Source organism: Poecilia mexicana, unplaced genomic scaffold (assembly GCF_051168715.1).
Source record: "Poecilia mexicana isolate PSO_F unplaced genomic scaffold, ASM5116871v1 scaffold_20, whole genome shotgun sequence".
Lineage (NCBI taxonomy): Eukaryota > Metazoa > Chordata > Actinopteri > Cyprinodontiformes > Poeciliidae > Poecilia > Poecilia mexicana.
The window spans coordinates 6548156-6574629 of NW_028263389.1; the positions used below are offsets into that span (position 1 = coordinate 6548156).

General features: G+C 39.0%; 1 protein-coding gene across 1 annotated transcript in view; it reads right to left on the bottom strand.

Moving 5' to 3' along the window:
• Positions 1–4181: 4181 nt before the first annotated feature.
• The window catches only part of LOC106911151 (receptor activity-modifying protein 3), a 37430-nt gene continuing 15137 nt past the window's right edge, over positions 4182–26474 (bottom strand). The window contains exons 2-4 of the mRNA XM_088001431.1: positions 17435–17464; positions 17193–17352; positions 4182–7969 (exon numbers count right to left, since the gene is read on the bottom strand). Of these exons, the coding sequence (XP_087857557.1) occupies positions 7714–7969; positions 17193–17352; positions 17435–17464 (446 nt within the window). The 3' untranslated portion in view covers positions 4182–7713. The remainder of the gene's footprint in view (positions 7970–17192; positions 17353–17434; positions 17465–26474) is intronic.

The window sequence follows — 26474 nt, forward strand, 5'->3', positions numbered from 1 at the left end:
ATTTACTATTTGCCAGAAGGATTTATAAACTATGATGCACAAATAGCTGAATGTCGCGGAGGCTGAAATAACATTAATGGGAATTTGAACTGATTGGAGAGAACTGCACCAAAGCAATTGAGAAAAACTGTCATGTTTCCACAGTGAGGCCCATTAATGTGCAGCAGCTTCCTGATAAAAACCCATAAACTGTTTAGAGGGTGGAAGTGAGTTTTATGCTAAATAGCATAAATAGTATTCTATCTTTTATGTATAAACTTTGAGCCTTAAGTGCATCACTTGTTGGCTACAAAAACCTAATTTGAAAGAAAACAATAAAATCTAATTGAGCAAAAACAAAAAACGAAAACAGTGCCTCTTATTTAAAATCAATTTCTGAAATAAAAAAATTGAAAGAAATAAATACCTTTAAAAAAATAATCGGTTCACGTCCAGCTTGACCGTAACTGTTAAAACAAACTACCAGCAGATCTGGTTTTAAGTTGCTATTTTTATTTAAGAGCGCTCTCGGCATTCACAATGGCAGAAATTCGCATCGGCCTTGTAAAAGTGCTTCTTTGTGCACCACCAGCATCTTATCCATCACCAAGGAGCAGGTCTGCATGGACGCCTGGCACTCTCACACTTCCTGTCAAAACCACTGGGTCAACCCACTTCCCTGTATTCTTCTGTCAACTCTGGGAAAAAGCTTTAATATCCTTCCTGTGAGCAGGACGCTGGCTGACTAAGCTCCGTGAGCGGCCATCCTCGTGGATAATGGCACGGCGCTGCATCTCACTCCGCACAGAGTGACCTTTTTGTCTCCTTTGCTTTGCGCCTCTACATTCTCTTGCTTCGCAGCGACAAAGAAGAAGAAACAGAAGAGTCCTTGCATTGTCTCCTGCTAGCAAACAGAATAAATCTTGCCTGATATCAAAGCATTTGTTTATTTAGCGGCGACTGTTTGGTGCTCGGTGAGTTTGTCGCTGCCAGCTGTGTGCCCCTGTCGAAGGATCTGACAGCAATGTCAACACCATTGAGCGTCGCCCAGTGACAGCATTGTTTGACCCCCCGAGTTTATTTATACGATGCGGAGATAAGATTGAAAATTGCATGCTTGATGTTCTCTGCATTGTTTCAAAAGTTTACACAGACAGATAGAACATCAGTTGCAGGTTCAGTGCCACGGCTGTTTGCAGAGGATGAGATAATACTGTTGTCCTGACAAAAAAAAAGTCCAAGATGTGGATGCACACACACGCCTAATGCAAGTGTAAACTTTCCCAGGGTTCTGAATCAATGGGAAGATGGACGTTTTTGTGTTGCGTTTCAATGCAATATTTCAACTCAGCGCATGTTGACCCACCTGGGTTCATAGGAGTCAGAGGTTGATAATTGACTTTTTAGTCCATCTGCCTTTTCTGTCTGTATCTTTTCTAATTATTCTTGATTTATAAGTAGCTATAAGTGAATTTAACTGGTTAGTATGACTGGAAAAGTCAGTCAATTTACTAATACATGTAATTTTTATGATTATATATTATTAACATGACTGTTACTGTCCTAAATATGTCACAATATTTCAGTTTTTTGTTGATGTTTTTACTGTTACCTAAAGTCACAATTACTTTGTTCTGCTTCTCTAAATTGTCCTCATAACTTTTTTGTGTTTTCAATAATAGAAAAAAAAAGTTTGTTTTTTATTTCCCCATATTTACATTTAATTTGACATTTTCTATACCCCCTTTCATGTCTTTATTATACAGCTTTGCTAATATTTGCAAAATTTTCACTTGACACAAGCAGATTAATGCACAGAAATGACACTAATTTGGAGCCACAAGGATCACAACTACAAGAAAATCACAGTCTAATCAGCTAAAATGACTCAAAATGTAAAGGAGTTTCAGTATTTATTCCTTTCCTCTCCTTGAAATTATATTCTGCATTTTTGACCCCCACTGTCAGGGGGCTGCAGCGCCATGGAAACCTCATCCTTTTTCTGCAACATCAAGACAAACATGTTTATAACAACCACTGGTGCAAATTTTTGTAATAAAAAAAACTGCAATTAAATCTTGTTCTTTGTTCTTTATAAGGAGCTGGTAGCAGATGAAGCAAAAGATTAAACAGGATCATGAAATGGATGCATTATGGAGTCTTCAAGTAAGTGAAAATTAAAAAAAAATACAACACAGCTTTTCAAGCCAGTCAAGAAGAGCGTCATTCAGACAAACAGCAGCAACTACAGGAGTGACCACAAACTCTACAAACCTGACTTTTGTGGAAAGGGATGATGAAAATTAAATGTGAAATCATTTGAAAACATAAATTAACACAACAAATCACCCTGAAAACATCAGACCGTCAGTGAAACATGGCGGCGGCAGCATCAGCACATCAGGATTTATGGCCCAGTTCAAGTTCAGATATAAATCTAATTGACAATTTGATGTGACAAAATGCTCAATAAGCATATGAATACTTTTAAAAGCACTGTCGCTGTTCTTTGCAATCGATAGTAAAGCATCATCTGCAGTAAAGGTGATAAACTGTTGTTTGACGGGGTGATCTGTCATGAACATGAAGGAGTCTTTATGAATGTTTATGATTGTTTTTCATGAAGTGTCATTCGGTAAATAATGCAAAGTTGCTTTAAAAGTTGCATTAAAAGTCAATTAAAAGTGTTGAATTTGCATTTAAAGTGTTATTATTTACCCAAGACTCCTTCAAGCTCATGGCTGTTGTCATGTCTATGAACAACCCTTCAAATAAAGTGTTGCCATGTCTTTGCCTTTCATACTGAGGTCAATGTTTAATGGTGTTTCATGAATTTCAGTCATGCAGAACTGAAATGTCGAGTTTGACCATTAGAAAGGTCACCGTAGCCTCCTTATAGTTTTCATGTTATGTCACTTGTAGACACGATGTTGCATTCGGATGTCAGCGTTTCGGAATGACAGTCAGGAGAAATTTTAATTTCATGCTTCTATGACAAAGTAGAGACTGGATAAATCGGACAGCGGATGTGTCAGCGACTTCAGGTTCCACATGTACAGCTCCGATTTGAGTTCAACTGGGAAGTCACTGTCTGTAAAAAGCCTCACAGCAGATCGTTAAATGATAAAATGAACTCTCCCCCTGAGAACGTGAACAGATAGCCTTTGGAAAGTGATGCACATTTACACAGAAACAGCTTTACAAAAGCTCATGTCATGAATAGAGTGGATCCTTTTCAGAGTCAGACAATCTCAGGTGGATTTATATCAAGGAAAGAAAAAAACCTGGTGAACTTGTAATGATGCTAACTATGAGAATCATAATCAGATTTAGGCTAAGATTGTGAACGCTAACAAGCAGTTTGACTTTGGTCTCAAACGTTGACAGGATCCAGACATTAAGTAACTCTAAACTTTACATACTTAAAGATACTGAAACTCTTTTTCATTTTGGGCCACATCAAGATCATGAATGATCTCAATGGACCGGTTGTGCCTGAATGTATCAATAAAAACCATTAACAAACTGCTAAAAATAAATACATAACTGTCTCAGCATGCAATAAGTACTTCGCAAAATTAAATAATATTGAAAATCTTTTCACATTGATCAGTCCCTTTCAGGGTTTTTTTTTTGTGTGTGTCAAAATCACAGATTTTAGAAATATTTGCAAATGTATTAAATCTGACATCAAGTTTTTTTCACTTTTACTAGAGTGTAGTAAAAGGAAAAAAATAAATAAAATAAAAATACTGCCACCTGCAGGTGGGAGTTAGCGCTCACTTAAACCTGATGCTTTGGGCCATATTTGCATAAAATTATGCACTAGCATGAAAAAAAATCTGTTGATGTTGATTGCATAAATTACCACAATCTCAGAATCATGAAAAGCTGATACCTTGTAAGGAGTTTGTTGTGTTCATCAGAGATATGAAGCGTGGAATAAACTGTCTTTGGCTACTGCCACTAACACTCTGCAGCAACAGCCTGAAGATAAAGTTCTAACCAGTCTGTGTCCAGGATGTGTGGGCTCTGCAGAGATGTCAGCTGCCGTTTCCTGACCAGACACAAACACACCTTGTAATACGATTATCTCATAAAAGCTCTTGTGCAGAAAGCAATTCAGCATTAATCAGGATGTAACATTAAGTAAAGCATGTGGCTTATTGTTGGTCTGAAAATAAATAAACTGCAAAATCAAATGAGACACATCACAACGTGACTTTATTTATTATTTATTTAGAAAAGACAACATTTCAAGGGGAGTTTTTTTTTTTTTTTTTACCCTTTTCCTATCCGTCCTGCTTCTCATTTCCCTCTGTGCCCCTGACACACTGCTGTACCCTGGACACTATCCTCCCATTCAAAGGGCTTCATGCAAAGCTGCTCAAAGGCAAATCAGTAAGCAGATTTCACGCGTCGTGTAAAAACTTGTGAAAAAGAAAAGGTCACCAAAAGCACACTTTAAAGCATTAACAAACATTAAGTTTATATAAGATATAAATAGATAATATCACACCTCAAGAATTAAGTTAGAAAAATGTTAATATTTCTCATCTTATTACATCAACACCTACAGCTAAATATATAGTTTATTTCATAATCTTCCTTGTGTAATCCCTCTTTTGGGGGTTTTCCACTTAAATAATTCTTTCATGTCAATTAAAAACTCATAAAGATTTATTCCCTGGTGAAATGTCCCAAAAATGTGTTTGAATGGAGAAATTATGGCCATTATCATGGTCTTTGAAACAGTTTTGAAAAAGTCTTCTACCTTGTCATAAGCATCAAAATTCAAGAAGAGAAATTAGAGCATGACAAAAACAGACTTAGGCTCAGGGACGATTGAAAAAGGCTTCACTGTTGTCTGTTCCTATAAAAGACAGTAAAATATATATATATTAATCATCTCCAGACAAGGTTCACACATAACATCAGAAATTGAGTTTCTTAAAATCAATTTTATACCTTGGAAAGATAATTTTTTTTAAAAAAAGTTTGATTGTGTTTCTGTGCACAAACCAAGCAGAAAATTGAATCCTTTGCAAAATAAATGTGTGGATTTGAACAGAGACTTTGAGACAGAGGTTTTCTTTCTGTCTTTGTTTGATCAGTGACTAAATGTCATCGTGTCCTATCAAATGTTTATGACAAACCAGCTGACTTTCTGCTTTTAGTTATGCCAGGCATCCATATCCAGTGTACAATTTAGTGTTGAAAATGCTTGATGGCTTCAAAACAGATATTAATGGTGTCTGTTCAAAGCTCCAGAAGCTAAACTTACTGAAAGAGAGTGATCCTTGATTGATGCAGAATGAAGAAAAGTGCCTAGCTTATGCTACATCTCACTTATAAACTTTTGGTAACACAAAATTACACATAAATGTTGGATTCTCAGTTTAAGAGAGATACATCCAAGTGAAAATCCCACATGGCTCTCCTAGTCATAAAAATAGGTTACATTTGCAGCTACGGACGATTTATGATTCATAAAAATCTGCAGCTTAAAACATACTGCTGCTCAAACTCTGTTTAGTTTGAGAGAGCAAATTCAGTGTGATTTATATTTTGTTCATTTAATCTAGCAATGAGTTAATCCCACTGGAACACAGTTAGCTTGGCTTTGTAGTAGAGTGGATAAGATTTTTTTTTTAAAGTTAATATTGGACATTAAATCAAAGCTCTCTACGCTGGACATTTTCCATCACACTTGAACTACCAACATACCCAAAAGTGATGGCATAAGAGTCATGGATGACTTCAGTTAAAGAGTTATTTGGGTCTGAAAAGGCTCAGGGAGTCAAATTAATAATTGGTTGTTGTTGTGGTAAACCGACAGCGTGCATCTCTTGTCTGAGTAACAGTGGAAAAGCAATAAAGATACAGTAGACGGCACAGACAGATTTTGGCCTCTATTGATAACTCACCTTTGTGAGCACTAGTATTTCAACGGCAACATCTTATAAGTTACACTGCTACAAAAACAGACTTTTGGGGATCAGTCCAACTGAAAATTCAAGTCTCAAAATATATAAATCGTAGTGTTTCCCTTGTCGTTGCGACATTTACTCTTTCCAGTGGCGAAGATCCATTCAGTCATTAAGCAAGACTAAACATCGCATTCCTCGAAACAGTATAAATCCCAACTTTAGCTTCCTTCCAGGGAACCATACAGTGCGACGATAGAATATTTAAATACAGCTTCCTCTGTGACTAAGATCTCCCATCGGCATAGAGGTCGGTCACTGGCGCGGTGGATGCTTTGGCGTTCAGCGGTGATGCAGTTCTCCGGCAGGGATCTCGAGGGTCAAAAGTCTGCGATTCTGAGATTTCGAGAATGTAGCACGGAGTTGTCCTTCTGGGCAAATCAACCCAGTGAGTGAGGGTCGATCAAGACAACCCACGTCCTTGTCACCTCGAAGGAGTTCGATTATTTAAAGTCCCAATGTGGAAAGCCTCAAGGAAGCTGGTTGGGTTACCATAAAGACAGAAGACACACAGAAACAGCTAGCTTAATAGTCACATTTGGTAAAAAAAAAAAAAAAAACGAAAAGAAAAGAAAAGAAAAGAAAAAGAATCTCTCTAAAGCTTAAATCTGATCTTGTTTGTTCATTTCAAGTGAGCACAGTAGTGGCTTTAACCCTTGCGTGTGCGAGGACTGAGGCAAACGTAGAGGACTATGGAAAATGCTACAAGTTTTACTTGTGTGGGTTCGGTTGGACCCCATTTCGACATACAAGGGTTAAGACAACGTCATTTTACTACTCATTCTGACAAGATTGTTTGTTTTCTTCGATCTTGATAAGCAATTGTAAGGAGATACCAAATGCATGGAGTCAAAATATTGTTTGTCCAATCTTGAACCAAAGATTGATTGGTTCAAATTCATCTGCTCTGATTTCTTCCACAGGCGTCTACAAGTCACGTTTCTTCCAAATCAATGTCAAGGCTCTTCTAGAGGTGAGTCTAAAGGCTGTTGCTCTAAAAATAACATTTATTGAGTCTCTGAAGGCAAATTTAGTTCAGTTCTCAAATCTTTTTGTCTTAAGACCAAGTGAACTATTTTAGGGACAAGTCCAAGTCAGATCTCAAGTATTTGAGGGAAAGTCCAATTTAAGTTTAAATACTTTTTTTGCCCCAATTCAGATCGCCACTTTAAACCAAAGTCAAGTCTCAATTGACTTAAATCAGTATCTTCACATTGGACACATGCTAAGTTTCTACGCAGGTTATAAATTGAAATTCTTGTCTCTCATCCCAGTTTCACACAATCTGATTTATCTTTTCAGAACACTGAATTCAACGCTGGAAAAAAAAAACTCCACCAAATGAATTTTAACGGAAAACATGCACTTACGTTGAACAAGGACAAGTAAAAAGGGGTGAACACTTAATGTCAAATTTCTTATGAATGAAATGCTCTTGTATTGTGACACTAGATTAGGGATTAATTTGGAATATGCCCTCAACTCCTTTCACTTGAACACAAGAGTGAGCAACTTTACAGAGAAACACACGAGCCATTGGTACACGGTACAATGCCTCAGAGGGGGCAAGATCTAAGATTTGATATATACGAGCTTTTCATCAGCCCTGGTAACAAGAGATTAAGTTAGTTTACTGTGCTATTAATTTAATCCCCCCCCCTCAAAAAAAAAAAACAATCTATTTTACAAATTGAAGAGATTTGGTCCTTCGTTTGAGTTTTTCCTCTCCATCTTGTGTTCTCGTGTCCTACGCCAGCAGATCGCTCCTTTTGCTGCACCAGACCACCAGAGCAATCATGGCCAAGGTGAGGAAAACCGGTATGAGGATGAGGACGGTGAGTGTGTCGTCCGGCGGGTCCATCCATATCACCTCCTCTATGGTGCAGTTGGAGAAAAAGTGCTTGTGTATGTGGATGATGTAGCTCTCTACCAGCGGGTTGGGCCAGTAGCAGTCGACACTGTGGGACTTTGTCTCTGTGCAGAGCGTGAAGAGGTGATACTCGCTGCAGAGACGGCGAGAGAAAAAAGACGGTTAAAGCAAAACATCTCAAAAACACACAGCTGCAGAATAAAGGTGAGTTTTATGCAGGCTTAAATTGGTCAAACTGGCCTTTAAATCTCACTTTTGTTTAGCTAGAATTAAGCTCAGCCCCTGGGATTTAGTAAGTAATCCATCTTTGTGACCAGGGATGTGTTGCTATTTACTCCCTTTCTTTTTCTTTTTGCACCACTAGCCTTGTTAATCGGAGGGGCCCTGAAGCCTTTCAAGCTCAGCTCTGACAAATTACACCCATCCAGACCTAATCCTTCGTCTTCTTCTCCAGTTTGAATTCTTCATCCTCGAACTCCGGCTACAGAGGAGCTGATGATGTTTTCTCCGTTAAAGTTCGAAGAAGCAGCCTCAGAGCTGCAGTTTAGGACCTCGAGATAAAACGTCTTGTCTCCATCACTTGGATCAGCTCAAGGATAGAGGTTCTGAGATATTTATAAAACTCTGACATCCGTGAGCCGTCACATAAAGGAGTCGTAGCAAAGATGAAAAAAGAACAGTTTGGTGTTTTAGGGATGAAATGCTTCTTTGAGGTGTGTCTCTCTGAGACAAATTTAATCTCTGCGCAGCTAAACAAACAACGCTGGTAATTATTGCAACAGTGCGATTCAATAAATATTATACACTAATAAATAAATCTAAGTGATTTTATCAATTTTTGCATTTTCAGATTTGTGATAGTGGCATTTTAGTGTTTTGTTTGACACCAGCTGCTCTCTTGTATTTGGGGGTATCAGAGTAAAGGAGGCTGAACATGCTTATATATGCAGCTCATGTTTTTTCCCACTCCTTGTTTGTTTTCGATCATTTTATGCACCATTCACTGTATGAGTGAATAACTGAGCTGCCAAGCTAAAGGCAGAATTAGAAAGGAAAAATCCCTGCCAAAGATAAAAAATATTACATATTTATGGAAACTCTTGGCAGATCAAACCGTTCATTGTTTTAGTATTTACATTCATACGGTTAAAGTTGTTTAAGCTCTATACCAAACAATAACCTGGAGCACACACAAAAAAATATATTAATCTCTGGTCTGACCAAGTTGAGCGCAAATTAATCTGCAACGACAGTCAAAGAAGCATGAATTAATAAAGTTGAGAAGAAGCTCCACAAAGAATAATAAAGCAAAAAACAAATAAAATAAACCATGTAAAGGAAACTGAGTTGTTATTGTCCTGTGGGGGGAAAAAAATCACATTATTTTAAACAACTTGCAACAGCTGCTATACAAATGTGAAAACAATATACATGCAGTAAAACATGTTAGCCTTTACTTTAAACATTGTTTTATTAAACAAACAATGCCAGTAAAGATGTTAAATTAAAAGAGACCTTGTGGGATTTTCCTTTTACTTATTTATTTATTTTCATTATTTATTTTGACCTCCTTTAGTATCCTTCTCACTGTGTGTGGAGGAAAGATAAACTTGGAACGTCGTTCATCCCCGTCTGTCACAGTTGCAGTTGTCTTAAACTTTTTTATTTTTAATTATTGCTCCTCTGTAAATACAGGCAGGTCCAGGCTGAGCCATTTTCCTGATTTATAAATATTAATATGAAGAACATGTGACTATAAAAGTGCTTAATGTTCACATTTATATAATAATAAAAAATAAAAAAAAACAGAAAGTCATACGTTACAGTTATGCCCATTGACAGTCTGTTCAACTCTAAAAATACAAGTTTTAAGAAAAAAGTCTTGATGTTCATCTATTTCATAGGAATTGTTAAAAATGGTGGCAGGTAAACACATTTCTTTTTTTTCTCTCTGACAGGAAATGATGTCATCTTGTGACTTTTAGGACAGCCAATGACTACGTTCCTTACTGACGGGTTGGCAGTGGCATAAATAGCTCCAGCGTCTTTGTTATCGACTCTTTTCCTCTCGAACATGTGCAGCATGTCAGCTTAAACGTAGACTCAGCCTTATTGACGGCAATGCAGACAATGCCTCTGCAGCTACATGAGCAACAATTGAAGAGACACGTTAAATATTATCAACAAATATCTCTTTTTTTTCACTCTCAGGAGTAAAGCAGTGCTATTCCTTTTTTGGTCGTGAGTCGTTTTTAGTCCGGAGTAATTGCTTTAAGCCCCCAGAGTGCGTCAGGTGATGAGGGACGTCGGCGTGGCGTCTCAGAGGCAAAAAAAAAAGAAAGAAAGCCCCACAGAATCCCACAAAGGGACTGCACTGTTGAGTAAAACATGTTGAATCCATGTTTTACATCTAGACCGTTATGTAAAGCTGCCTCTCATTTTATAGGCGTTTTCCCGGTTTGTAAATAACAACACTAATAGAAAACATGAGCCATAACCCTGAAGCCAAGGACTAATCATATTAACTAATACATTTAGACTGCTGTCCTCTATATGACCTATAAATTAGGCTCCGACGCCAAACTGTGGCCGCTGTTCCAACTGTATCAGATAAACCTGAGTCCCTTTGACGTAACATAACAAGTTTATGTTTGCATGAAGTCACCAGTAGTAAAATTGGAAGCTGCCATTCTGGAGATGGAAGTGGCCAATTAGATGCCTAATCTGTCATGTTCAGCCAAGTTAATGACATTAACTGATGCCATTCGTACCACTGGTCACACACACCTAGAGACTCGGTGTGTGTTTGACTGGCAGACGAAACTGAAAAAGACAAGACGGAAAAACACATCGAGGTTTCAGGTGTAGATCAAATTGCAACAGAACGCCACACAGTCGGGATCCACTGGTTATTCCCCAAATGTGTTATTATGCAACACATTCAGAACGGCAACTGATTTACACACGCTGTGCAGGTTAGCCGTACGCCAGGACACAAAACCGAATGCGTTTTTAATGCTGTACTCAAATTAAGAATTGGTTCATGGATTCATTCTCTCCGTCTGCTTTGGTAAACAGTGTAATTTAAACATGGTTTATTTATTCTTTTTTTTTTATAAAACATGTTCAAAACTACTTATGCTGCACCAAGCGGCTGCTCAAAAAATAGCAATAAAACATTGTAAGAAACCTGAGTAAATCATGGAAAAGAAATCACTTCTTTTAATAGATAATATGTTTCATTTGCTATATGTCATGCCGAGGTCTCTCCAGAAAAAGAGATTATAAATTGGTAAAAAAAAAAAAAAAAAAAGTGACCAATATAGAGTTCAATAATGTCCTTAGTGGTTTTAAATGAATCATTAACTTATGAAATGCTAAAGATGCCCCTACAGTCTGCAGGACCTCCATGATTGTTTACATCTCCTCGATGCTAAGATATCTATATACCTTCTGCCCAGGGTTGTTTCTCTACAACCCTTGAGTGGTTTCTGACTCTTCACAATCAGTTTCAGCTGATCTGTATTTTCTTTTCTTTTTTTTTTTATCAACTGTCCCACACAGGTTTACTGCGAGCTTCCTCCATTTCCCTGCACATTTACATACAGAAGTGGGACGACGCCACGTCTTCTCCTCCGAATACCCTGAGCTGATCACACACTCCGAGGCTCAGAGTCCTAAATTAGATTATTCTTTAGTCATGCTGCTAAATTGTATTTCCAAAATGATATTATATCCCCTACGAGCTGCTCCTCGTACTTTTTTCAGACTCCAGCTTGACAAATATATTTTGCATTTATTTAGACAGCAGCATGGAAAACAATTTCCTTCCGTCTCCCAGCAACCGGCCTATATGCGCGATCTACAGCTGTGCATGCTCTCCCCCAGCTGGGAGCGTGTTTCCATGAGGAGTTCAGCGTGCGACGAGTCTAAGCGCGGGGAACCTAATTGTTGCATGCAGGACGGCATGTGGACACCAGTTGTTGTGACAAACGCTACACAATAAAACGCCTGGATCGCCGCCAGCCCTGTAGAGACGCGGTTCGGTCGGCATGAAGCCAGCAGGACGAGCTGCTTTTTTTCTAAGTCAGTGTTGACAAATCCACACCAGTGGACACAGGCCACGTTTATAGAAACTCTGCAGAGACCGTTCACGTTCTGGCAGATTTCAAATGCCGTGTTGTGGCCCTAATTCAGTGCAAAGGCAACCTGCGTTGTTCCAAAGACTCACAGCAAAGGTCTGCTTTCCAATTTGGTTGTTAGAAAAGCTAAGATTTTCTTTCCGTTAGTCCAGAATACGCTTCGGACCAATAACACGTAGTAGAAACAAATCGTAAAATCCTGTGTCTCCCTTGTGTCTTTGAGAAAATGCTGAGAACAGGCTACATTTTTTGCAGTGAGGTTACATCTTTCAAAGCTGTTCAGTGGACAGTTTCCCTCAGGGGCACCGAGAGAGAAAAAAACGCTAGAGGAAGAAATGACTTACTTTTGAATAATGATAGTCCTTGAGGCCGAGGCACAGAGGGGTTTCTGCTGTGTTTGTCGTGTTGAAAGTTCAAATCAATAGTCCATTTTCTGCCTCATATTATTTATAAAATAGGACCCACCACTTTAAAAGGCATACTAGTTCAATTGTAATCTAAATAGAGAATCAGCCGATCGGGGAGGATCAATTAAATGCATTTAGACCTGAAGAAAACTTGCTAAAGTTCACACTGAGGATCTGAAAGAGGATCAATGCGACTTCAAACTACTCCGAACTAGCAAGGCGTACCTAAAATAAGAGATTTTGGGTGTTTATTTCAGAAGAAGTAAAGATATTGTAGTCACAATCTTCTTCGATAGTTGTGTCACATGTATTATTTCAGATTACTCAAAGATATCCAACAACAACTTTAAGAAGTTGTAATGACTTCGGAGCAGTGTTTGTTCCCACCTGGACAGTGCACCTGTGTTGAAGAGTCAAGCTACATGCGAATCATTAAGGCTCACGGTTCCACCGCCGAAGCTGTGCTGGGAGCAAAATCAATGTGAAGAAAATGAATGAAGCAGAAACAACTGTGCACACTTTGCCAGTGGTCTATCCGGTGGCGCAGGGTCGGTACCCAGATTTTAATAAACAGAATGAACGTTTAGTCATCAGTGGTTGCCGCTCAGTAAAACAGGGTCAGAGCTCTCCGAGCCCCCATCCCTCCACATCACTCTCTGCCTCCGTCTTCTCCTTCCACTGCTCCCTTCCTTTTAACTCCTATGGGGGCTAAAAATGTAAAAGTCCTGGCAAAGCATTCACATTCATGTCAATAAAGTGGGAGCAAAAGTTATGACTCATGGGTTCAAATCCCCGCTGGTTCGGTTGGTTTTCTCTGGTTTCCAGTAACAGTCCAGAAACAAATATACAAGAAATGCACAACAGTGACGATGTGTCCTTAAACGTGAAGGAACATGTCTCCTAGTCCAGAAGTTGCAAGAACGACACCTAACTCACAGTCATAAAACTGTGTGATTTCTACTCAAAGTTATCATACCATGAAAAGCCCAAACAGTAATTTTGTCAAATGTCATGCGCAACATCTCTTTACAGATAATAAACATGCTTAATTATAATTGAATACCTATCATTCAGCCTCATTTTCAGTATCTTTTGCTTGCACAACTCGAGGCCTCAGTCTGAGGATACCCTCCTCTGACTATGTTTTACTTTTCCATGAATTTAAATAAAACATTACTTCTTAAAATCAATGGGATTGCCAAATACTGAACAATCTCATGGGTGAATGTGGTGAATTTTTTTTTTTTCTGAGAATTTACCCCCCGCAAATGGAGACAATCATTTAGACTTCAGTGCGCGTGCTATTGTGCAATAAACCCGCTCTCGTAGCAGTTTAGGCAAAAGTACGAGAGCCAAGAGGTGGAAGGGAGGAATTAGGTTTAAAAGTTGGATAAAAATAGATACAAATAGGTGGTGGAGAAATACGGATTGTGAAAAGCAGATCCATTTTTGGGAAACATACCTCCCACAGTGCCTTGTGGAACTATTCATGCATTTCAAACTTTTTCACATTTGATTTGCAGCCACAAAATTCCACAACTATTACTCGCACAAAGCAGCGCATAATTGTGAAGTCGGAGAAAGGAAAAAATTCAAACTGTCAAGTGTTTTTGCAAATGGTACCCAACACTGTGGTGTGAATTTGTATTCAACAATTCATCTAATTACTAAACAGAGTCCACATGTGTGCAATTTATCCGCAGTATAAACCCAGCTGTTCTGCGAAAAAAAAAAAAAAAAAAAAAAAAAACAGGAAGTACCAGGAACACAACAGGGAGGTCAGTAAGAAAGTTGTGGAGAAGTTCAAAGAAGTGTGAGGTTATAAAACAACATCACCAACTAACACAGAGTTTAACGGTTTAATCCACCACCTGGAATTACAACAGCACAACTGCAAACATACCAAAACACGAGTTTACACCCCAAATGATAGGCTGCATGAAGAGAAAGCCGTTAAGAATAAGTCACATTTGTAGTTTGTCACATTCTGACACATGGGAGGAAGTGATGTGGTCATTGGTTGTATTTGTCATTAGAAAACTACAAATACAACAACTTAACTTGGAATAATAAGACATCAGATAAAATTTTAGGAATCCAGTCACATGGACGGTGTTGCACTGACATCTTTTCAGGAACACAAAGGAGGCCAAAGCATATAACTCCATCTAATTTATTCCAGGAATATAAGAAATTAGGTTAGACAGCAATAAATGCCTCCAAAAGCAATTAAAACTCAAGTGATTATGTCTGTCTTAATTTAATTGTCTGCTACCTGTGAGGAAAATGAGTCCATGACTTTGCATAATGCATGAGGCATTTAAAGAGAACTAACATATAGAAAACGTTGGCGTTCTCCCTCAATGTCTGCATTAGCATATGGTAAAGTGACCTCCTAAACATCTGGAGCAGGTGTAACAACAGAGGGACAAAGGCTAGTGACAAAATAAACTGCAATGGTAAATTCTTCCAGAAGAAATGTGCCAAAAAAGGTTTTATTAACATAAAAAGCAAAGCAACTTGAAAAGATTCACAATGCAAGAAAAGGAGGGTAATAGAAGGATCGCGTGTTGAAAATGTGAAAAAGATTCAAAAAGAGTTTTTGGGCACGAAGAGCGCTCAAAGAGCCGTATTTACCTGTTCACATACACCGATACCCAAATCCGTCGTTCACTTGGGGTTATGTGCCTTGTCCTTAAGAAACTAGAATGATGGATAAGAGCATGATCTAGTTGGAATCATTTTTTTCTTTGTCTCTCTTGACAAGCGATTGCTGAGATGGAATATCTCCATCAAAGATTCTGGACACGGTCCGAGAAAAGATTTAGTCAGTGGGCAGGTTTACCCACATTTGTTCAATGACTCCAACCGTTCCGATTGCTGACTTTAGTCGATAGATGAGCTCTAACTTCTTAGATATTGGAGAAGGCTGCAGACGCAGGCCGTGCTCTTTCACTGAGCAGATCTGAGTGCTACTACCACCCAGTAGGAAATCCAGACATCTCTCTCTCCCAAACGATGTTCTCCGGCTCATTCAGGGAAATTCCAAGGGGTTCCCAGACAAGAAGGGGTATACAATCCATCCAGCAAGTTTTTGGAGTCCTTCTAGTGGGACGTGCCTGGAAAACATCCAAAGGGAGATTTTCCAGGCATGTTTGCCTTGGAGGCCTGCAAGGCATCCTGAGCAGAAGCCTGAACAACCTCAGCTGTCTTCTTTCAATCTGAGGGAATATCAGCTTCTCCCAGGAGACGGAGGTTTTCACCGCACGTCTAAGGCTGAGTCTGGCAACCTTAGACATGTTGAAGATCATGACCACAGACTTGGAGGAACAGCAAACCTAAAAACATTCAAAACTTTAGCATAGTCTGATGTTGCTCATGAGTCTTACCCTTCATTTGTCTGCTGTATGGCGTTATGTGTGTCTAAGTTGAGGTTGTAGCTTAAAAATGATGCCAAGACCAGAGCAGTAGCTGGGAACCCTTGAATGATGCCCCACAATCTCCAGAAGAAAGTCTGTCCAAAACTTTTTGGTGTATTCTGTCAAGAGCAGCGAGGAAACCCTTTCTCCTCTTGGCATAAACTATAAATGCAAGGCTTAGGTTTTCCTTAAGAAATAAAACCTCATTTATATAATTTACTCCTTGATGCTAAAACTAAATCAATGCTAAATAATCTTTTTTTAACAGTAGAAAAAAAAGTGCTTCCACATTAAACTAACACCAGTATAATTAGCCAAAAATGCTATTATTCAGGCATCACCCACAAACGGATACAAATGATAACTCAAAATCCTCTACAGTTTTTCCTTTACATCTACAGTGAACAACAAGCGTCATCTGGGTTGATATACTCAACCCAAATGTTATGTTTAGTTCATTATTCATCAGCAAAGATGAACTTTGCATGACCCATGTTCTTAACTCTTTGAAAAGTGCAAGATGTACGGCCTTGCTAAGTTTGCAAACCGAGAATCCAGAGGAACAAAGTAATTCAGCATGACACGCAGTGCAGATGAAATATGAAAAGATAATTGCATGGTACAGATATTTGTATTAGTGCATAAATAAACTGAGACCACCTTCAAGTGCCTGCATGCAAGAAAACATGAAAAAACGGGAAAAAATGGAGGTCATCAAAGGTGAATGTGAGAATATGGGCCAATGAGGAGTCATTCCAAAGTAGAGCTACTTCGGCACAGAGAAAACCTTAGTGCTGCGTCATGCTGGTTTAATTGTATTGCTGCCTGGTGTACGGGGCTGAAGACCTGCCAGAGTGTTCACGCTAAATCTGAGAGGACCTACAGCAGCTGTGTTAGCATTAAAGGGGAACTGGTGAGCAATTACGAAGGACTGAGGGTTTTTTCTGTCCTTTTACATCATGTGGAAGGTTACTGAGCCTTGTTTACTTCAGAATGAGGTGGCAGCAGAGCACAATGTGAGACGAGGGCAAAACAACGATGGCAAGTTGAAGCTTTTCACCAGATGTTCTTGACTGCCCTTCATGTTTTCAATGTTACCTCTGGTCTAGAGACTGTACTCGTTGCTGTAATTCATACCTAAATACGAGGAACCCCTTAATGATAGAGATTTCCTAACGTTTGCTGCATATTTCCTCCTTCTGGGTAAAATGGCTCAGAGAACAAAGTGTTCAGGGTAGCAGGATTTTTAATCCCTTTCCCTTCCTTACTTGATCCATCAGCTGCGAGGTGTGAATTACTTAGCAAATACTGATCGCTTTGAGCCACACTTTCACGTATTATAGTGTCGTATGATGAAATGAACAATCTATCTTCAAATCCCGTTTTACCTCATGAAGTATGTGAGGTTGCACCATTGCTCCGGGTCTACGTGAGCCATGTCCTTCTTGAAGTCTTCCCCGCAGACCTCCACCTCCCACCGGAGACGGGACTCGTTGCAGAGCCTCCTCTGCCAGGTAATGGTGGGCTCCAAGTTGAACGTGTCAGAGGCTGTCAAGAAATAAGAACAAGGTGAAGCGCTGACCGATGGGGGGCTGGGTGTGTGACTGGACTGACGGATGGACGTGCTCACCTGACGTCCCGCTCGTCATCCAAGTATTAACTGTAAGAAGGAAAAAGCAATAGAAAACACTGTCAGGTTCTCATTTGGATTTACTCAGAAAGAGAAAAAACTCTGGGCTCTTTCACTTCCAACACTGAAATCTTAACTTTGTTGTGCACTTAACCTTTACTCAAGCATTTGTCAGGTTTGTTTTTGACGAACCCGTGGCTCGTTTCTCAGCTGAATATTAATGCCTACTTGGTGCTTTTTAGCAGCGGAAAACTTAGTTTGTTTGGTTAAATGTCAACAATTAAAAGGACTCAGTCTGAGTGTAATTTAAACTACGCAAAGGTCACATTGTGAAGCACTGAGGCGGTACGCTGGGTCTTTCAATTAAGCTAGTTAGCTCTGATGCTTTTAATGTGGCGTCTTCAGGACTTGTTTCTCATTAGAGCGACTCACAGTCACAGTAAAACGTTTCATAATGAAAAGAGTGCTTTGCATTTCGCCTCCCTCTGTGATTTACTGACACAAAAACACAAGTCATAGGTGGTTATGATGTGTTTATGTGCATAGATGACTACTTCAAGTCCAGAGGGAACTCCCACAAGATTCAAGTCTTCACATTATTATATTCTTTATGAGCAGATAAGTCATCAGGGAACATTTAAACAGTGTTTAAGTTATATGCTGATGGCACTGTCATTTACTCTTCATACTGATTGATACTCATGCTAAACTTTGTGGATACATTCAGCATTCTTCCAACAGAATAAAAAGACAGGTCTGCATCTCCCGGCTTGCTTTGGATGCAGTGGAGCAAATATTTCTCGAACAGCCTGGCTCAGCACTGCCTGGACATTTTGTTTTAACTAGATTGATGACAAATGCATTTTAAGTAGGATGTGTTTTAAGAAGCCATTTCCTTTTCGGCTTTCATTTTGGAAAAAAAAAAAAAAGGACCAGAATCATTTCCTTTTAGAATAAACACTAAACACTAAACTGATCTAAAAATCTACCTTTTGCTCGTTACCAGCTTTGGAGATGCACTACAGTATAAATTTAAATGTGTTGTTGAGTAATGTCTGTTGCTTATCGTTGCTGTTTTCTTATAGTTTCACTTTTTTTCTGTGATTAGCAATAACAACATCTGGTTGAAAGGCCTTTCTGTTCCCCAATCGGCAATGAATAATTTAAATGAGACGATTGCTTTTTTTTCCCAATCAATACACGTTTAAACCATTCCTGTTGCAGTTATTGTTAGTCTAGGTTCAACTAACAAGATTGGTGGATACAAAGATGTATCCACCAATCTTTACTCAATGTAAAGACAAAATGAGAGTTTTCTAACTCCTTACAACTGCAGTATTGGTCTGAATAATTATATTTTTAGTTGAAGAGCGCTTGTTGGTGTGTTCAAACACAAAACCCCGCGGGGAGCGAGGCGAGTGCATGGCAGAGGAGACGCGTCTTGTCATTAATCATTAACAAGCATGTCTTCAGTGGAAGCTGTGAAGGTCAACTCGTTGGAGGGAAACTACCTGGACGGGTTTGTGAACAATTTCTCTGCGCTTTGCAGCGTCTTTGTAAGCTGAACATTAGTGGTCGTTAGTGTCCCTCTTCAGTATTTAGACATCCATTTACATGCTTGCAATTCCATTATCCATGTTTGTGTCTTTTTTTTATCACTTACCGTTCTGCAATCCAAACTCTGGTTCAAGCTCTGGTCAAAGCTAAACAATACTCAGCACGTGAAGGTAAATCTCCCTATTTTTTTTTTTTGTGAAACTTTCAAAGAGGCGGCTCCTGTTGGAAGGCACCCAGCAGGACTCCGACCAAGAGGCTGCGCTAAATTTAGAGACCTTTATCTGACCATGCAAGGAAGGATGTTTTTAGGTGCTGTGTTCTGCGTTTCGATCCGATTTTCTGTCTTCTGCTCTGCGCTCGTTCCAAAGCAATAACTCAATGGAACGGAGGAAGAATATTATCTTATCGTACGTGTCTGGAGAATCTAAAGCAGAAGGATTTTCTCTAAACATAGCGTTTTGACACGTTTTAAATCCGCCGGCGCTCTCAGACCCAGGCTGGTCCAAAGAGGAGATGATCAGAGGGGTGCAGGCCGAATACAGCAGCGAGGAGTTATCGGTGAAACTAAATATCAGCAACATAAATGCATTGCAAAACACAGAAAAAATATTTCCATGGGTCAAGACTGAGGCGTCTCCTGACCCGTCATTTAAGCACAAGTAACAATAGAGTATTCTCGTTCCTTTGCTCCTCCAGAGAAGAAACACAAGGAGAGAAGTTCAACAGTGGTTATTTGATATTCAAATATCTTATGACATGATCAGAGTTGTCCGCACAGCCCTCACATGCATGCTCAGTGCACGTCGATCCAAGGGGGACAAACTGAGAATAGACAGGTGGGTTAGTGATTCATGTCGTCCTAAAGTTATACGTCCATCTGCCGTCACATTTAAACATGCAAAGACATTTGAATTCAAGTGACAATATTCCAAGATCATCCTCTATGCATCAGATAGCGTGATATGTGTAGTTTGCTCTCTAGCTAATCCAGACACCTATAGATTTATTGCAGAAAAAAAAAAACGTTGTGACATGAACGTTGCGATTTAGACATAGTTTTTACCACCACAGCATCTGCAGCCATGACCAAATATTGACCTCACTTAATTCCCTCGCACAAGCTTTATCTTCATTCATGTAATTTATCTCACCTCGACATGGCAAATGCTTGAAGTGGCCCCAACTTAATCTCAAATAAACTTTCTTTATTTCTCAGGGGAAATAGATTTTTTTTTTTGTTCAGAAGCTACTCCGATTGAAACTCTTGGATATTAGTAAATATAACTATATTCGTTAGTTATGTAACAGAAGTGTAAAATCACTCGTCATTTAAATATGGCCTAAATGTAAAATATAAAATGCATTCAGCACATAAAGTGGAATAAAAAAAATTATATACATGAAACTATGTGAATCACTTGTGGTTATACAAATAATATGTCTAGAGTGCTGAACTTTCAGCCTAAACTTGTCAGGTTATCGCTGATATTTACACCCTTCAGCCCAATAAACATGCATCATACATAATGGGGGAGCATCACAAATTATGTTTTATGCACATGCCAGGACTTAATGTTCAACTGGCTTTATTTCTTCCAGTTCAGATCCGAGTTTGATGTGCTTTCAGATTCGTTAACTTGAGTAGCAAGATAAAAGATAAAACGATGTGACAACGGGTTTAATATTGTAAGCCTGAAATGGAAAACAATTTATTCAAGAAGTAAGTAAATGGGACAAGTTTTTTTTTTTTTTTCCTATCTGAGCACTTACAATTACCACATCCTGGATGACTGACAAATTGCACCGCCGCCGAACACATCGCATTCACCGTAGAGGCTATATGCGTCGCTACTTCTGTTTTCATTCAGCTTCAACTGTTTAAAGTTTGACATCCTGACTGGATCATGAACGTTTGAAATGTACAATTCCTGGGTATAATTTGCTAGCTTGCCATCAGGTTTATATATATCTAAGCACACGCAAGACACAAATCACAACAAAAGTAACGAAGACTAAGACACTGTAGTAGTGAAACTGCATTCAGAGGGGAACATTGTAGGAAAACCGTCGGCAGTCGTCTGGTGTTCTGATGAAACGAACTTCATGAATTTAGGTTTACTTTGACATAGGAGCTTCATTAATTACTGAATTCTTCCAGTCACAAAGGACAGAGAAGAACCCAATCTGCAAATATTAAACTCTACCCAGTAGCAGTTTCGCACTTTGCAAGTTATTTCTTGCACTCCGCCTTTTAGCTTCATTCACAAATCAAATGGCTCTGAGGATAAGCCAAAAATAATTATTACCTGGCAGCCTGGGAATTGAATTTCACGAGTGTCTGCCTGGCCTGCCTGTTGATAAAACTGTGTGTGCTGCAGTGTTAAATGCTTAATTCTGACCCAAAGCATTACTTCCCGTGGTTTTGTGTCTTTTTTGTGCCACTGAAACAAAAGACAGAGAAACAATAGCGTGACAGGATTACAAGCGAGTAGAGAAAGTTAAATGTTTCCTCGCGTTCCGGTGAATGTTATCCTCATAATGTTATCCACGGTTCTCAGAGCACCTGCCATCCTCAGGGTGTGAAGAATTATCGCTATGATGTTGTGTGAGAGGCAACGTTTTTACAGGATGGAGTTCACAAAACTGTGTTGGTGTTTCAGACTCAGAAGATCTTTGCCTTGGAAGTGACTTTAATCAAAAGAATGTCTTTTTTTGTTGTTGTTGTTTTTTCATTTTGCTAAATTTAAATTCAGCGACCAGTGTCGGCACACAGAGATGCTATTTGCTTGGCAGTTCAGTTTGAGAAGCAAATCTCTCTGCTAGGGCTTTCTAATTAGATGAGAGTGAAAACTCTGCATTTTGCGGAGGTAAAAAATCTTCTTAGACATTTGCACCTGGCAGAAAAGATGAAGACAGGTGTAAAAAATAAAAAAAATCTGCATCCAATCACACAAAGACTAAGACTTACATTTTACACACACAAAAAACAGCAAAAAGTAGAGAATTAGTAATGACATCTATAACTCAACAACAAAAACCTATTATAAGGATTATATATCTTTAAGCAATGTGGTCAAAATGCAGATTTTTATAGCTGAATCTTTTTCCAAATCTATTAAACATTGGAGTGTCTGGATGTCAGAGGAAGGAGGAAAAATTGATAACGGCGGTGTCCAGGGCAAAAGACTCTCCAAAACCAAGATTTAAAACCACTTTTAGATCAAAAGGTTTGAGAACAACACCCCTGCCACTCCCAATATCACAGCTGCATAAAAACATCCAGGCTTATGAGAGGTGTTGGCGTCAAATCCATATCCCCTGTCCTCTTTAAGAGATTAAACTCTTCCTGCCCTCCTCAGAAAGGGATGAGAGAATCATGACGATCTACAGGGAGAAAGAGAAAGTCGTCTCTCGTGATCCTCTCAGCTGTCAGGGCTCAAAGAAAAGAACTTCTTTGTGTTTACCGATCGATACGTGAAATCAAATATCGCAGTGATGTACTGTGCACTCTAATGACAGCCGTCTTTGAAACCTTTCTTTGCCGACTTCAAATCTTGGCTCTCGGCCGCTCCGTTCCCACAGGGTCCCCGCTTGCATTTTATTCCCAGTGGCAGTGAACCTCGGGCCCTCGCATCCCAAAATAACTTCCTGTTTTAAACGTCCAATGCAAACACAGAAGCTTCGGTCTGGAAAAGCCAAAGATCACCTACATTCCCTTACCACATATTCTACACCAGGCTGGGCTTCCAGGAAGTTTTGATCTGCAACACGTAGGCTAAAAATATTTTAGGAAAAAGATCAAACTCTCGCTTTTTGTTTTGTTGTTGTAGGTTTAGATTAAAGCTCACTTTCACAAGGAACGCAAGTTATTTAAACGTCTTCGTATACTTATCACTGTAGAGAATAGCAGACGTTGACTGTGTATGCTCTCTTTAAATCTTCGTTCACACAAGACGAAAATAATTCAATTAAAAATATTTTTAATAATTAAAAATTAATTAATTTTGAAGAAATGCACTAAATATGTACTTGTTTTACTGGTCAGAACGAGTGAAGTACATGTGAATTTCACCTCAGACCCATAAAGGGCCCCAGCAGGCCGTGACACACTAGATGAACCTGATGAACAATCCTTCATCGGGTTTATCTACATGAAGTTCAGTCATTTCCATATTATGAAATACACAGCTTGGTCTAACTCATACCATTTTGCCATTATAATACAAACTCTATGCCATGATAAAATGCAGTAGTTTCTCCTTTTGATAAATACAAGCGAGCCGTATGAAGTGATGAACCCACGACGGCGACGGAGCAGCAGGATCTCTGTGTTACTGCTCAGCAGAACAGCAGGGGAGGTTAGAAATGAGATGTGCTCTGGGGAAGCAGGCAGGACTGACATCATTAGTGGGAAAGGATGACATTTGGTGACGGTACAGAGAGATTCATGAGCCTGAGATTTAGCAGAGAGCTGAACACGTCTACTCGGTGTGTGACAGCTCAAGAGCTTGTTCACACAATCTAGAGAGAAGAGAAAATCCTCAAGTAAGCATTTATTTAATTGCAAACTCTTGGAGACGGTGGGTCTGGATGACAGGTCGTTACATTGTATGAAACCAGTCACAAAGCAACAATTAGAGAAGTGGTTTCCACACCGACCACGACGACCTGTACGGTAAGAAGGAGATGCAACTCAAAACTTTAGAAAGAACAAATTCAAAGGACAATATAATAACATAATGATAACAAAAAATGATCAAATCATCTGTTATATATATATTTTTAATGTAAGATCAAAAAGTATTTATTACAAGTATACACTGCAGGGTTTCCCCCATTGTATTATAAGCCTGGCGGGCCACCAGGCTTTACTTGTGCTTTAACCAGGCTTAACATTGCTTATTTATTTAAGTCTTTTTAAAATGTTTACATTTTTTAAGACTTTTTATAGTTGGTTTTCAGGTGTTAATCTTACAATCTTTCAAATAACACATAATTATCAAGTGATGTCTTCAAATTTCCAGTCAACTTTAAACATTTTTTAACTCAAAAGCCCAACCACCGGGCTCAGCACATTTTCTGTGCTGTATATATATCAGAAATTATATTTCAATATACCAACTGTCCGCTCCTTTAAGGAAGTTCTTTGATAAAATTGACTAAAACAGTTTGACTAAAGAAGTTATAAAGGTTTGAGTTCTTGTCAAATGGCAGTTTGACTAAAGTCCTACAGAAGGAAAGGCTTTCTCACTGTTTCTTTTTCTTAAAATCTCTCTCTTTCTCATTGTTTATTCAATGTCACATGCTGTTTTTATTTTAATTATGTAAAGCACTTTAAAATGCCTTGCTGCTGAAATGTGCTGTACAAATAAAATGTGATTGATTGATTGATAAATTCAGTGGTTTAAACTTCAGCATCTCCAGTTCGCGGCTTGCGATTTAGAAATGGTCAGAGGGAAGTAAGAGTTTGTCAGGTTTATGTTGTTTTCTGAAAGACGCTCACTCACAGACCCCTAGAGAAACGTACCTCCCCCGCCCCACAATCCAGAAAGAATTAACCACATAAAGCAAACAGGTCAAATAAAAAGTGTCTAATGCGTGAAAGTTCATGCACGTCCTGAAAAGTCTCCAGGTACAGAGACGCTCGGGTTGCTGAAATCCTCATGTACGACTATCAAACATTAGCAGTGCCTCGCAAAAGTAAACACACTGCTTCAATGTGATAAAATGTGAAAAAAGATCAAGGGGTATAATCACATTTAGTATGAGGCAATCCTCTGTGAGTCAGTCATCATGCTGCCTGCTTCCCCTTCACTGAGATTTTAGAGTCAACGGCTGGTTTGGGAGAAAAAGGTGGCCAAGTCCCTCACACACACACACACACACACACACACACACACACCCACACACGCACAGAGAGAGAGAGAGAGGTGCTATTTTTACACTAATAAGGCCTTTCCTGACCACTTTCAACAGAGCCTATCATGGATTAAGCTAAGCTTCCCATGATGGAATCAGGTCACTTATGGTTCATGAAAAGGGAAACAGAATGCACGTGAGCGTTGAAAGTGTATCAAATTAACATTTTAATAACGTATTAGAAAAGCTCGGGCTACAGAGAAGAACGACTCTGTTTGGGGGTTTTTTCAAAGCAATTTACAGATCAGCGACAGGGTCCAGGAAGGCACAGCCACAAAGAACAGACATAATGAAAGCACAGATGTAAAAAAAAAAAAAAAGACTTGTTTAATTAAGTCCTACGTTCGTTATTACAGGAATTAAAAGAATGGCCCATTCAGCAGGATTTTCATTAGGTCTTCTGCACGTGATAATTTAAATGAGCAAAACACCAACAGGCAGAAATGGGAAACTCCTTGAAGAAATCTATAAAGCAACATTTAAGCAGAGCAACATGAGAATAGCGTGCTAAGCTACGATCATTTAACAGCTGTGAGGCCGTTACCTGGATGAATACGAGCCTCACAACACGCCTGTCGAACTGGTGCCTCGCTTATTTGAACATTCAAGACCAATTGACCAAGTGGAGGTTTGATTTATAGGGAACACCTTAAATGCTAAAAGTATTTAAAATGTTGAACAAAAATATTAAAGAAATGTCAAATTAGGTATTGATTTAACCTCACATGGCTACTAATAATCTTTATTAAAAAAAGAAAAAAACAATGATCAAAATAATTAATTCTCTTCTTTTTGCAGGAGATTCTGGACTCCAGTCGACTTTCACTTGTCTAGAACTGAGAGTAACCTTTGATGCAATTTCACATGCTGCAAATGTACTAATAGATTAGTTGCTATTAAGGCCACCAACACATCCTTGAACTAGGTTAAATCGTATTTCTTAGGCTTCACTCACTTCATTAAAAAACATCTATGTCCATGTCCAGTCTGATCTGGGGTTCCTCAGGGCTGTGTTGTAGAGCCTGTTATGTTCATAAACTACCTCAAAGCGCAGACACATAAACTTGAAGAGCAATCATCTGCGTATGATGTCATATTTGCGCCAAAGACTTGAACTCGCGCTGAGACTGATGTGATCGCGTATATCTTTGTGAACAAAGAATAATGTGTGGGGAGTGCATTTACGTCTCACACCCACTCGGATTCTGGCACAGGCGCTTTGTTCTGTGTCTCACCTTGTAACTTGACAAAATAAATGAGCCACATCACCAGCCAATTACAGATCTTCTCCTTGGTCCCCAGAAACATGATGATGCATAACTTTGGTATGCATCATCCCAAAATCTCCCTCCATTAGTCACATCATTCTTGTTCTTCTGCAACGTCATCGCCTATGTTGAGAACAACCTTTAGCTTCTCTCTATTGAATGCCGAGGAAGAGTTCAGACGCTCCTCCCTTCTGATCTCAAATACACTCTTATGTCTTGATCATAAATTAATCTTACTGTTCTCTGTGCTTTTGCATTGTGGATAGTTTTAGATTGTTTTACTCTGTAAGGTGACC